General features: G+C 34.2%; 1 protein-coding gene across 3 annotated transcripts in view; it reads right to left on the bottom strand.

Moving 5' to 3' along the window:
• Positions 1–13,769, bottom strand: part of CHD1 (chromodomain helicase DNA binding protein 1) — a 75,208-nt gene that overhangs the window by 37,388 nt on the left and 24,051 nt on the right. For all 3 annotated transcript variants that reach the window (XM_050794398.1, XM_050794399.1, XM_050794400.1), the window contains exons 3-15: positions 12,817–13,018; positions 11,702–11,824; positions 10,795–10,859; positions 9,080–9,229; positions 8,718–8,989; positions 7,405–7,630; positions 6,599–6,699; positions 6,189–6,367; positions 5,106–5,233; positions 4,133–4,349; positions 2,466–2,555; positions 1,291–1,481; positions 57–245 (exon numbers count right to left, since the gene is read on the bottom strand). In XM_050794398.1, the coding sequence (XP_050650355.1) occupies positions 57–245; positions 1,291–1,481; positions 2,466–2,555; positions 4,133–4,349; positions 5,106–5,233; positions 6,189–6,367; positions 6,599–6,699; positions 7,405–7,630; positions 8,718–8,989; positions 9,080–9,229; positions 10,795–10,859; positions 11,702–11,824; positions 12,817–13,018 (2,133 nt within the window). The remainder of the gene's footprint in view (positions 1–56; positions 246–1,290; positions 1,482–2,465; positions 2,556–4,132; positions 4,350–5,105; positions 5,234–6,188; positions 6,368–6,598; positions 6,700–7,404; positions 7,631–8,717; positions 8,990–9,079; positions 9,230–10,794; positions 10,860–11,701; positions 11,825–12,816; positions 13,019–13,769) is intronic.

The raw sequence follows: 13,769 nt of genomic DNA, 5'->3' as shown, positions 1-13,769 counted from the left end.
ACATGGAAGTTATTCAGAATTAAAAGTTCAGAACATGTGCTCTGTGTACAGCTTACTTGTAATATTGTTTCTGTAAAGCACTCATTTCCATTCTTAAAATCTGCTCAACCTTGGCAGGAAGAGATTTTTCCACATCTTTCTTAACTCGGCGTAACAGAAACGGCTCAAGCTCCTTGTGAAGGCTTGCATAACCATATTCTCTTCCTTTGCCATGTTCTTCTTCAAAATCTTCCCAGGAAGAAAACCTTTAAAATTTAAGAAATTGGAACAATCACTAGAAAAAGTCAAACTGCATATGAGTTTTTTTTTTTTGTTTTTTTTTTTTTTTTTTTTTTTTTAGGGGAGTCATTTATAAACAAAATACTACAGATTTTTAGAATAAAAAATTAGCTAAAAACTTAGTTACTGGCCGGGCACGATGGCTCACGCCTGTAATCCCAGCACTCTGGGAGGCCGAGATGGGTGGATCACGAGGTCAGGAGATCGAGACCATCCTGGCTAACATGGTGAAACCCCGTCTCTACTAAAAATACAAAAAAATCAGCCAGGTGTGGTGGCGGGCGTCTTCAGTCCCAGCTACTCTGGAGACTGAGGCAGGAGAACGGCGTGAACCCAGGAGGCAGAGCTTGCAAGCTTGCAGTGAGCCAAGATCGCACCACCGCACTCCAGCCTGGGCGACAGAGCGAGACTCCATCTCAAAAAAAAAAAAAAAAAAAAAAACTTAGTTACTTCTAAAAATTTCCCTCCCAAGAAGATGCATGATGAAATATAATTAGTTGTTTTATAAGTTATGATTCTTGAATCAAGTGAATATGAAGTATTTTGAGGTATGGGAGTAATTATCACTAAAATATTTCTCAAAAAAAAATACTTTTAAAGTTCTGGACCTACTGAAAAAGCACAAGTAGTGACCTTAGGGAACTTATTTAGCCTAGTCTAGTCTAGTTTTCCTCATTTAGAAAAAAGGATTGCCAGCACCTCATTGTTGTTACTCCTACTATTAAACACAAAGAATGTTACTATGTTAGTTTTTCAAGCAAGGTATATTTTGAACATATGCAAAATCAACTGTTGTGATTTATAACACATGGCTTAAGTTTACTAACAAAATTGAAAAATTGAAATGGTATTACAAACTACCTGACCTCATTTTCCTTTTTTAAAAATTCTTAGTGATCTGTGATCTAATCTTTTAGGGCAATAAAAACTCTTACTGACCTTATTACCTGGGTTTCTTCCCACTAAACATAACCACACAAAACTATGATTAAAATTGTAAATTTGTCTTACTTTTCTGGCATAATGAAATGTAGCAAAGACCAGAGCTCTTTGAGGGAATTCTGTAGAGGAGTTCCAGTGATAAGGAGACGATGATTGGATTTAAAATCTATTAAAGTTTTATAGAGAAGGGAGTCATCATTCTTTAATCGGTGTGCTTCATCAACACCTATAAATGCCCAATTTAGACCTCCAAGGAATGCCTTAAAATAGAAAAACAATATTTTGAGAGAAAAATGGAATTCAGATTTAGCCTTACCATTAAATCTGAACTCTATTATTAAAATGAAATAAAAATTAAAAACACGCTTTGTCTAATTTTCAAATAAAAAATTGTAATTTCAAGATTACAATACACAAGTAACTCAGCACATATTCCTTCTATGACAAATTTAACCACTAGAACGTAATATCAAGCTAAAGTTTTTATTAGCTTATAAACATAATTAACAGAGAAAAATCAGCAGTGTCATTGAAAATTTTTACAGAAGATTTTTAGCCTAAGCCCAATAGAAGCCTCTATTAATGTCAATATGAAAAAAAACTAAGACACAAATTCAGAACAGCGTCTTATTCCAAGTGTAGGTACAATTCTTTGTACAACTTTTATGAACTGTAGAAATCTCTTAAACTTAGGTCTCCAAGTTACAGCAAGCCTGATTCCACTACTTAAGAGTTGTGTTACCATAGGCAAGTTCATTACATTCTTTGAGACACTGTTGAGTCCCGTTTGCTTTTCCATAAAGTAGAGAAAGCGAATATAAAGTAGATGGAGGAATTAAGTAAGGCAGTATCCATAAAGCCTTCATTGCTTCACACAGTGGTAGCTTAATCCTATTAGTTATCTTCCTCTTCTTTAAAGAGCTTACAAATCAATACACACTATAACAAACCAGTTTCATTAGACCGAGTTGGCAAGGTTTTTCTAAAAAGAGCCAGATAGTAAATATTTCAGACTTTGCAGATAAGTATATGGTCTCTGTTACATATTCTTTCTACGACCCTTTAAATGTAACCTTTCAAAAAGGTAAAAACCACTCTTAGTTCAAGCACCATTGAAAAAATAAGACCACAGGCTATAGTTTGCTGACTCATGATTTAGGCTATTCTCTCATCTTGGCCACAGCATATGATAAAGAAAAAACTGATATACAAGAGACAAAAACACATGAGAAATAAATACATACCTTATCCTTTAATAAAATTTCATAAGTTGTTAACAGTATATTAAATTTTAACCGTTTGGTCTGATGATGTGTCCATTCATGAGTTCTTATCTATCAAGAAATTTGAAGGACAATTTTAAGACAAACATCAAGCAAATTATACTTTTACTTACATATCTAAAAATAAAAATCCATTCAAATATGTAAATGACTATTAATATATGTTTATGTAATAAAAGAGTTTTTGTGGTTTTTTTGAGACAGAGTTTTGCTCTTGTTGCTCAGGCTGGAGTGCAATGGCATGATCTTGGCTCACCACAATCTCTGCCTCCCGGGTTCAAGCGATTCTACTGCCTCAGCCTCCCAAGTAGCTAGAATTACAGGAATGCACCACCACACCCAGCTAATTTTGTATTTTTAGTAGAGACGGGGTTTCTCCATGTTGGTCAGGCTGGTCTCGAATTCCCGACCTCAGATGATCCACCCACCTTGGCCTCCCAAAGTGCCGGGATTACAGGCATGAGCCAGCGCGCCTGGCCTGAGTTATTCTTTATATAGTCCAAAATGCTATGTAAATCTTATAAATAAAGCATAAATACCACAGCATTTGTTAAAAAATGAAGTAAACACAATTTTAAAGCACATCTTTCACAAAAGAAAAGGTCTTATTTAAGAAAACATTAGTGATTAATTCATTTAATAATGTAATGTTTATGGAGGAAATATGATGTCTGGGGTTTGCTTCACAGTAACTAGGAAAGTAGTGTGAAGAGGTATAGATAAAACAAAACTATCAGTAAATTTGTGAAACTGAAGATGAGAACATGAGGGTTTATTACATTCTTCTGTCTTCTCTCATGTATATTTGAAATTTTCCATTAAAAATGTAAAATATGGGGGTGTGGTGGCCCATGCCTGTAAATCCCCCCAGCACTTTGGGAGGCCAAGGTGGGTGGATCACTTGAGGTCAGGAGTCTGAGACCAGCCTGGGCAACATAGCGAAACCCCATCTCTACTAAAAATACAAAAATTAGCCGGGCGTGGTGGCAGGCACTTGTAATGCCAGCTACTTGGAAGGCTGATGCAGGAGTATCACTTGAACCTGGGAGGCAGAGGTTGCAATGAGCCGAGATCGTACCACTGTACTGCAGCCTGGATGACAGAGTAAAAAGAAAAAAAAAAAAAAAAAAAAAAAAACCACACAAAACCAGTCAAATATATATATGAAGTAACACTAAACCAAAATTGACTTTGTTATAGTCAATTAAACATGTACTGAGAACTTATTTGTTGCAAGTTCTATGCCAGAAACAAAGATTTTTATAAAGACCAAAACAAAACAAAACCCTTCATCCTTATTAGGCCAAGAACGGTGGCTCATGCCTGTAATTCCAGCACTTTGGGAGGCCAAGGGAGGCAGATCACTTGAGCTCAGGAGTTCAAGACCAGACTGGGCAACACAGCAAAACCCTGTCTCCACTAAAAAATATAAAAAATTAGCTGAGTGTGGTGGTGTGCTCCTGTGGTCCCAGTTGCAATGAGCCAAGATCATACCACTGCACTCCAGCCTGGGAGACAGAGTGAAACCCCATCTCAAAACAACAACAACAACAACAACAACAAAAAAAAACGCTCGATCCCAAAGACAAGTACATTTTTATTTCTACGTTTACAGGGAAACAACTTACCATGTTTCTGCTGTTAATGTCACCTAAATAAACCACAGCATTCATTTGAGAAGCCCATGTCTGAATTTCCCTTTGCCAGGAAGTAAGAGTGGAGAGCGGTACTACCAATAGAAAAGGTCCATATAATTGATGTTCATGAAACAAATAATTCAGAAATGAGATCGTCTGTATTGTTTTTCCAAGGCCCATTTCATCAGCGAGTATGCAACTATTTCCTCTACAAAGTTAAAAAAAAATTAGCATGGAAGAAAATATTCAAATATACAAAGAAACCTTTTTATATCATGTGTATATGTTTATATGAAGTTAAATAAAATTAATCTGATAGGTATTATACAGAATATATCACTTTTATTAACACAAATAATAAATGTAAAGGTATTTGGGTACTCAATCACTAATGTTGTAAGAAAAGTAAAAGTAGATGACCACTTTAGGCCAGAAGAGGCTTAAAGATTAATAGTATTATGTTTAATCAATTATAAAGACAATAATGCAATTCATCTACTACTAGTAGAGTCCAGATATATTAAGTATTAAATAAGTAAAAAGCATATAGGAAGAACATAGATTAAAAGAAAAAATCTACAGCTAAATTGCAACTGAGAGTCAAAAAGTAGACTGGGGGCCACAGAGGACAGAAAAAAAATGTAGAAGACTAAATGGATATTAAAATAACTAGGAAAAAAGAGAATATTCCAGGAACAGCATGGGATGAGAATGGATATGCATTTTGATTTTTAAACAGAATAAAAACGTATTTTAAAAAGGCAACAATCAAGTTAAACTCAAACTCCACTGGATTTTCTTCCTAGTATGTAATAAATATTGTTTATATAAACTAGGAAATACAAAGAGTAGCATATCAACTGCCAAAGTCTTATCCTTTATGTAAACGGAAATCTTTTCTGAATTCTGTATTGGTAAAATTCTTACTCTGTCAAATTAAATAGATGATTCAAGATACACTTACTTGCACCAAGAATGAGCAAGCCAATTTAAACCATTCAGTTGATAATCTCTTAATTCTAAGCCCTCATGTCCTCCAATATAGGATGGCTGCTTCTTCAGGGCTACAAATCTTGGCCTTTGTTTTAATACCTTCAGCAGAAATAAAATTATGTAGAATTATTAAATATAAGAAATTATACTAAAAGATGAAAGCCTCAGCTTTACCATAAATTCTTAAATTTCATCTCTCATCATCAAGCTCAGATATTCCATTACTCAAAATGTATCTGAGGATTCAGTCAATACTGTTTTCTACTATTCTAACAAAAATGAAAAGTGAAATATTTTGCCTTCTTTTTTAAACAAAAATTTATAGAGAAAATTAAGTTCCTGCCAAAATATGAGTCTCATGTATATCACATGCAAAACCTATGTTAAATTGTTCACAACCATTGCTCCAGCCTTAAGCTACAAATAAACCATAAAACTGGCTTAGCTTACCATTCAATTTCTGAATTCCAAGTTATCCCTATGAAGAATGTAATTCTTTTAAAAAGGAAAGAAAGTCTAGTACTATACAGATCTCAACACTATCACTAGTAACTTTGGGTAAGTTACAAGGATTCAGAAAGTATTGTGCAAGGTAGTTCTGGATACTTTCCTATATCCCTCCCTCTCCTCTTTCTCTACCTTCTAAGAAAATATCCACTATCTTTAATATTGAGCATATCTCTAGTTTCCAAGAGCTTTTTTCTATTTAGTTTCCCAACCCTTTCCAACAATCGACATAACCAACTTATCTTTCTGACATAGCGATGCTCAACAAGATAAAAGACAGTACAACATTTAAGAAGATATACTGACCAAAACATCGTTTACAATTTTTTTAAAAGAGAAAGTTTCAAATAAAAAATTATAAAACTAAAACTAAAAAACAAAAACACACAACAATTGCAGCAAGTTCACTTCCTGTAAGACCAATTAACCAAGAACTATTCTCCCTTAGTCTATCTGAAATCAGGATCCAACTGCTGTATTTAGGCTTGTAAATATTTATAATGCATAAATATATTTTTAATAATTTAAAATGTTAGACAATACTCACTTTGCAATCTTTAAAAGGAGTGGTTTTTGATTGGTTCCTGCTAAAATACTCATCAATGCACGCTTGAAACTTTTTGGAAATGAGAGCTCCATCTTCCCAGCTGCACTCTGAGTATGGAAGGCCCTGCCATTTGCAGTAATAATCAGGATAACCAGCCGCTGACTTTTGATTGGAATGAGCTGTGAGATAATCAGGCATTTACTTATTTTTTTTTTTTTACATTTAATCATCAAATGCACAATTCTTAGTAAAGGCTACACGAGTAAAATTTAGCTATCTAGTTTACAATACTGTTTTAGTAAGAGCAAGCTACTGTGTTTGATGTGTAAGTGGCAAATTTATGACTTTTTTCAGATTATTTCAAGCATAAAAAGATAAAGTTTTTTTAACCAGAATCATTTATCACTAACCAATTATACGTTCCACTATTTGATACTGTTTATGTAGATCATCTGTAAGTTCTTGCTGGCAATTATAATATTCCACATCTTCTGGAGAAGCATTTTTCAACCTGAAAAATTATTAATCCGGGAATAGACTTAAAAATCTCCCATAAATAACCTGTCACTCCCCCAACCCCAACACTATTTGTAGCACAGAATCTTCCATTTTGCCACCGTGTGGGCCAAGTTTCAGTAATAAAGAAACTAACAGGAATAAGGCATCATTAATTTTTAACTAAAAATTTGTAATTTATAATATATGAGACACTCTATGTGACTGTTACCACGGACAGGTTTAGATAGGTACACCCCTAGGAGTTTTACCTTGAGATGGAATAAAATCATCCCTCAGTACCTGCAGGGGATTGGTTCAGGATCCTCTACAGATACCAGAATCTGAGGATGCTCAAGTCCCTTACATGAAATGGCATGGCACTTGCAATATAACCCACACACATCCTCCCCTATACTTTAAATCACCTCTAGATGTTCTTAAAATACCTAATTTTACATTTACAGTGTAAATAGTTGTTACATTGTATTGTTTTTAATTTGTATTGCTGATTGTTGTTTTTTTTTTCCCTCCGAATACTTTCAATCCATGGTGGGTTGAAACCAAGGATAGAAAAACTGTGGACAAAGACAGCCAACTGTATTATAAAGTCTATAGTTATTTTAGGCTATCATTTGATGTTACTATGTATTCTTTATTAACATAAAGGCTTAGTAATCTTTGAACTATTAAAAAAAAGTATGACATACAGCATACTTACCATCTTTTTGTTTCCTGATCTTTTTTCTTATAATTATCCAATTTTTTCATTCCTCTAACATTCTGCTGCTTGAGGGTTTCTTCTGTCTCCCAAGTGTTGTGGATATGGGACCATCCTTTCCATTTAATTAAATACTGAATCTCTCCTGGTTCTTTGTTTTTTTCAAAGCCTGCATTTGGGTCACCATCTGCTTCAACTGCATAGATGGTTGTAGTAGCACCAGTAGCTGAAAACAAAAGCATAAGATCCTTCCATGTAATCAATTCTGTTGTAGGATTATATTTCAGCTCAAAATTTCAAAAATACGAACACAAAAACATAATACTCTTAAAGTATCGGGGGTATAGAAACTTATGGGAAACTCTATTGCTCATAAATAAAACTAAGAATTTCAGAATTATCTAATATAATCCCCTCCTTTTTCAAATTAGAAAAAATAAAAAGACAGAGGTCCACCTGAGATCCCACAGCATTATTCTATAATTATCCACAATATAGGAAATGTGGTCAGGTGGAGGCCCAGCGCGGTGGCTCACACCTGTAATCCCAGCACTTTGGGAGGCCAAGGCAGGTGGCGGATCATGAGGGCAAGAGATGGAGACCATCCTGGCTAACACGGTGAAACGCCGTCTCTACTAAAAATACAAAAAATTAGCCAGGCGTGGTGGCAGGCGCCTGTAGTACCAGCTACTCGGGAGGCTGAGGCAGGAGAATGGCACGAACCCGGGAGGTGGAGGTTGCAGTGAGCCAAGATTGCGCCACTGCACTCCAGCCTGGGCGACAGAGTGAGAATCCGTCTCAAAAAAAAAAAAAAAAAAAAAAAAAAAATGTGGTCAGGTGGTTATTAAAAAGATACTCAGGCTAAGCAAAGCATGCTTTTATAAAACATAAGTAAAACAACAACAAATCCACCCTCTTAGCTTTCAACACTGTTGAAACATCTTTAACAGTTTACTCTTTTTTTTTTTTTTTGAGATGGAGTTTCGCTCTGTCACCCAGGCTGGAGTGCAGTGGCGCGATCTCAGCTCACTGCAACCTCAGCCTCGTGGGTTCAAGCAATTCCCTTGCCTCGGCTTCCCAAGTAGCTGGGTCTACAGGTGCGCACGACCTCACCCAGCTAATTTTTGTATTTTTAGTAGAGACGGGGTTTTGTCATGTTGGCCAGGCTGGTCTAGAACTTCTGACCTCAGTTGATCCACCCGTCTCGGCCTCCCAAAGTGTTGGGATTACAGGGGTGACCCACCGCGTCCGGTCCTTTACTCTTGTAAATATTATTTAAATAAGCAAACAATAAATGGTTTTTAAAAAACTACCTCCTTTTCTCCCAATCCGACAATCCATAAATCTTTCTATGGTTTCAAATTCCTCTTCCTCAGGTTGAGGAACATCCTCTCCGCAGACTTCCAATAGGTCATCAGAATCTGTTTTCATTTCTTCATCCTCCTTATAGCTAACATTAACAGTTGCTTGGCGACGAGAACTTCTTTTATCATTATCATAATCTTCTTCATCCTCCTCCTCCTCAGACGAATCAATCTGTCTCTTTTTTTGTCCAAGAATCTTCTTTCCATTTTTTGACTTAGATCTAGGAAAGGACAAGAAGATTTGAAAAACTATATACACAAAGAATGAACACCTTCTACAATCAATTTTCACCACCAAACTGAGACCATACCTATTTTGAGGTTTTCTGCTTTTGACTTTGTTTTTTGGCTCATAATCAGATTCTGTTTCATCACAACTGCTTTTATCTCTCTCTTCTTCAGATTCTGAATCTGAACCAGACTGAGACGGAGATCCTGACCCAGACATTTGCCAATCTTCACTGTAGACAAAATTTATAAAGTATTTTTATTTGTACTTATACAGCAAATTTTATCCCTAATACAAAGATGATCAAATCAACTAAACTATATTCCAGTTATTATCAAAAATACTGTTGCTTTTACTCATGCTAAAAATGATGAAGCATTTACAGAATAAACACACTCTGGATAATATTCTTCATAGACTTCTCACAAGTCTAGTTTTGTTTATCAGTTATACGTCAATGAACAGCAAATAAATGATATTTTAATTTTCACTATAGATGAAAATCTTGTAAAATTATTCTACTTGCCCTCTCAAAAAAGAGATACTAATCCATGCCATTTGAATTCTCTAGAGGCTGTGACTTTGAAAAACATCTTTTTAAACTGATTTTTTAAATAGTGCCCGTTCACTAAGAAAAGCTTACAGAAAAATGTAAAAACAAAACAAAAGCAACATTAGTACCATCTCAAACATTCAATCTGAGTACCTTACTTTTATTATTTTTAGCCTATTAAGTCTACTTCATTCCAATCAACATGTAGAGAAAAATAATGGATGTTAATATTTTGCTATCATAAGAAGTTCAAATGAAAGGCACATACTGATTTCTTATAAATACACTATATCCTATTTCAGCTATGCTTCTGCTTCATTGCTCTGTATCTTTTGCACCAATTTTAACTATGATGAAGGCTACATAAACAAGCGTATATGATCATATCTGCTTATGATAAAAACATAATAGAAGCAAATTTTTTACTTTGAGATCTTTTCAGGGCTTGCATGCCAAGAAGTCTCCATTTAATATTTTTATAACGGAAAAAAAAAATGGATGATCCAATATACATCTATTAATAGGAGGATCAGAGAGATTTGTAGAAAGAGAAAGGAAAAAAAAATCCAAAGATAAATGATTGACCTTTCAGAATAAAAGATAGAACAGACAAATAAAAGATATGAGTCTTCACATTAAAAATGCCTGAATCTTTTGGGAAAAGCAAGTAACCACTCTAATAGGCAGAATATCAAAGGCAAATAGGAAAATAAAAGTCAAGAAAATGGAATGTTTCCAAACCATTAAAATAAACATGGATTGATATTTTGAAGTATTCTTAATACTTGCTGGGTCAAGATCTTTAGGAAAATACAGTGAGTTTCTAGAATGAGTTCTACAGTATGAAGTAAATTTCACATGCAGCTGAATAGTAAGGATAGCTATTAACATAATTATAAGAATCATCCCAAATCAGTCATCCTGTCATCCCTATACTCCTATATTCCCAAGTTATTAAGATTTTCTGACATTACAACTAAGGAGATCATTAAAGTTTAAAAATATATAGGGGGAGTTATAGGAGATAAAGAAATGGCACAATACCCTCGGGTAGTCACAGAAAGATAAATGTTAAAGATAAGATTTATCTTTAAATGGTGTAATGGTGTAAATTAACTTTATAAAATGCCAAGAACTAAGAATTTAGAAGACTTTCCTTTTGGCAACAATTTTCATAAAGAAAGAAATATGAAATCATTAAGATTTTTCTAAAATGAAGAAGTCAGTTGAACAAAATGACATACTCTCTATGCTTTTTCCTTTTGACCTCACTTGATGAGTCATCGGAATCTTCACTGCTAGAAGAATCCTGCAGAAAAAAAATAAAGTCAGTATCATCCACTAATGATTAGAATGTAACCATATCAAAATTTTACTTGCTATACTATTTAACATTCACTTTATGAATAACAGCACTTGTGAAGCCTTTTTTAATGTAGTTTTATTTATATTAACTAGCTGAAAGGAATTAGTAACATTTTTATTGCAAATTAATATAGCCAGTGAAATTAAGTAAACAGCAAAATGTCAGCATTTTGTATAAAACCTTAAAATCTACCCTCTCTGGAGACCATTATTGTTGCCTAGTATAGCCAAAACAAGAAATCCTAGGTGCCGGCATGCCAAATTTTGAACTTTTTTCTTCACCATTACTATTACTTTTTGTTATAATTTTTCCTGAATGTTTTTGTGCAAACATACATGTATGCAAGCTTGCACACACACAAAAACTACATTGTTGAAACAAGTTACTCTTTCAAAAATATTATGTTGAGAATTCTGTTATTATTTTGTACAAATATGATTTAATGGTATAATATTCCTTCATTCATACATGTATATGGATATATGTGTGTAGGTGCATATCAAATTTAATTATTTCCCACGGAGTTCACATTTAGTTTATTTCTAACTTTGCTGTGATGAGCAAATGCACACAAATGTCCCACTGCTTATTTTGGATTAATCCCTAAAATTGGAATTATTGGATAATGCAAAAGGTGCATTTCAACATTCTTGATATATACACTTAAAGTATTTCCTACTTATTCTTTCAAAGCACCTATTATTTTTAATAATTTCACCAAATACTAGTTAAGTGATTCAGCAGCATGTCCACTTTTAAAATAAAAGCTCATGACGAAAATGCACCTCTTCTGATCCGCTATTAGATGAGGCTTGATGTTGCTGTTGTTGCTGTTGCTGCTGCTGCTGCTGCTTCCTGAGCATTGCAGATCTCTGAACGGCCAGAATACTAGGACTAGATTTCCAAAACTATAATAGAAATATAAACCAGTGAACGATGAAGTATTAAGAAAATTGCAAAAAAGGTTAATTTATTGAAAAACTGTACCACCATCTTTACTGCCTCAAAGTAATAAAGACTATTTTCCTTACCTATATGTAACACGATTATCATCGCAATATAATTAAAATGCTGAGTTTTAGTTATGTATAAAAAAAATGGTGTGTTGAGTTCCACAGACAATGTTAATCAATATCTTCTTGATGTTAAGAGCATCTAAGTGATAATACGCTTTATTAGTGCAACTCATAGAGTGGTTACCTATTTTATCAGTGTGAGGTGAAGAGGCTGAGTCAGAATATACACCAACGATGTCACTAGGCCCATTGTTTTAGTTCAGATTTGGTGGGGGGCAGTAGTAACATTTTTTTCTATGAAGGAAGCGTGTGTCGATTTATATTCTGGCCCTCAAGCATCTTATCTCATCACAGACAGGTACTCTGAGTAACACTGTACACTACCATGAGGTATAGGCAACTTTTGTATCTCTTGTAGTAGTTTTTTTCAAACAGAATAGCCCCTTATCCTATTCTATCATTATCTTTGAGGAATCTGAGTTCCATCAAATTATTCTGCTAGTAGCAATAAAGTATTTCCTTTGAAGATCTTGAAAGTAGAGATCATACACAGTAAGGTTAACAAGTAGATCTCAGGATGTCTTAAATTTGTATCTATGACACAATGGATATTTATGAAACTCAATTTCTGCGTAAGAGGCAGAAAACGTTTTATTTGCCTGCATGTGATTTACACTTTGTGTTTTCTAGTTCGAAAATGCATCTATTCCAAGCCAATTAGTCCACACGTGTACCACCACGAATGTGAGGATCACTAAAAGTAAATTTTAATTTAAAACGCTGTCTTGTCTAAAAGCTAGATTAAGAATGGTATAAACCAATCCTCTAAATTTTCCCAAAGTAATACAAGCAATCTACCTTTCATTGGGTATTTTATTGATTACCTCAGCTCCATCAACTTTCGGTGGTTTTGCTTGAACTTTGTTTTCTCGGGAAGTGTCTGACTCAGACTCTGACTGACTGCCTGATTCAGATCCGGAGTCAGAGTCACTGCTACCTGACTGGCTACTGCTTCCATCACTACTGCTTCCAGAACTCGAACCAGATCCAGAGCCTGAAGCTGACCCAGAATCATCATCCGACTGGCTATAATTTGAAAATAAACAATTTCAAACAAAATTCATTAGGAATTTAATTTTTCTTAGACGTCAGCAGAAAGCCCCAAATCATTAACTTCACTTCATACTTAATATTTCAACTATCTTTGGCCAACAAAATAGAAAAATAAATTGACTTAATCTATAGTAACAACTGCCATACTTGATAATTTATACGTGATATATTACATACTTGATAGATTTATGACATATTTTATAGATTTTTATGGCTAAAACATAAGCAACAAGATTGTAATCTTCTTCTAAGACAAAATGCAAAATCCACTAAGTACAAGATCCTGGGTTAGAAACCTTGAGAAGTCAAGAAGTTGAAGCCATGATACCTACCTTTATAAAGTTCTAGCAATTATAAAGTAAGCAATGTGCGAAGAAAAGATTAAATGTGTTTAAAAAAACTCTTAACAGTAATAAGCAGAAATTTATTTGTAGTTTCTGCCTGTTTTCAAGTTTCCATCTCTATCACTCCAGGAGAATGTAGTTTATTATAATCGAGCTATGATAAAATAGAATTTATTTTAAAAAATCAGTAACGCTTAATAGTTCTTCGTGGATCTGTAGCAATAAATCTGAAACAGCAAATTCTCGTATTTCCTAACATGCATACACATACATACAAAAGCAATTAACATTTCATAAACTATCTTTTTTTCCATTTCTAATTTTTAGTCCAAGATAGAGCAGAAATGGTCTGGACTAAACAGTTCATTATATAATTATCC

The sequence above is a fragment of the Macaca thibetana genome, chromosome 6 (assembly GCF_024542745.1).
Source record: "Macaca thibetana thibetana isolate TM-01 chromosome 6, ASM2454274v1, whole genome shotgun sequence".
NCBI lineage: Eukaryota > Metazoa > Chordata > Mammalia > Primates > Cercopithecidae > Macaca > Macaca thibetana.
This window is presented reverse-complemented; position numbering and strand designations above follow the sequence as displayed.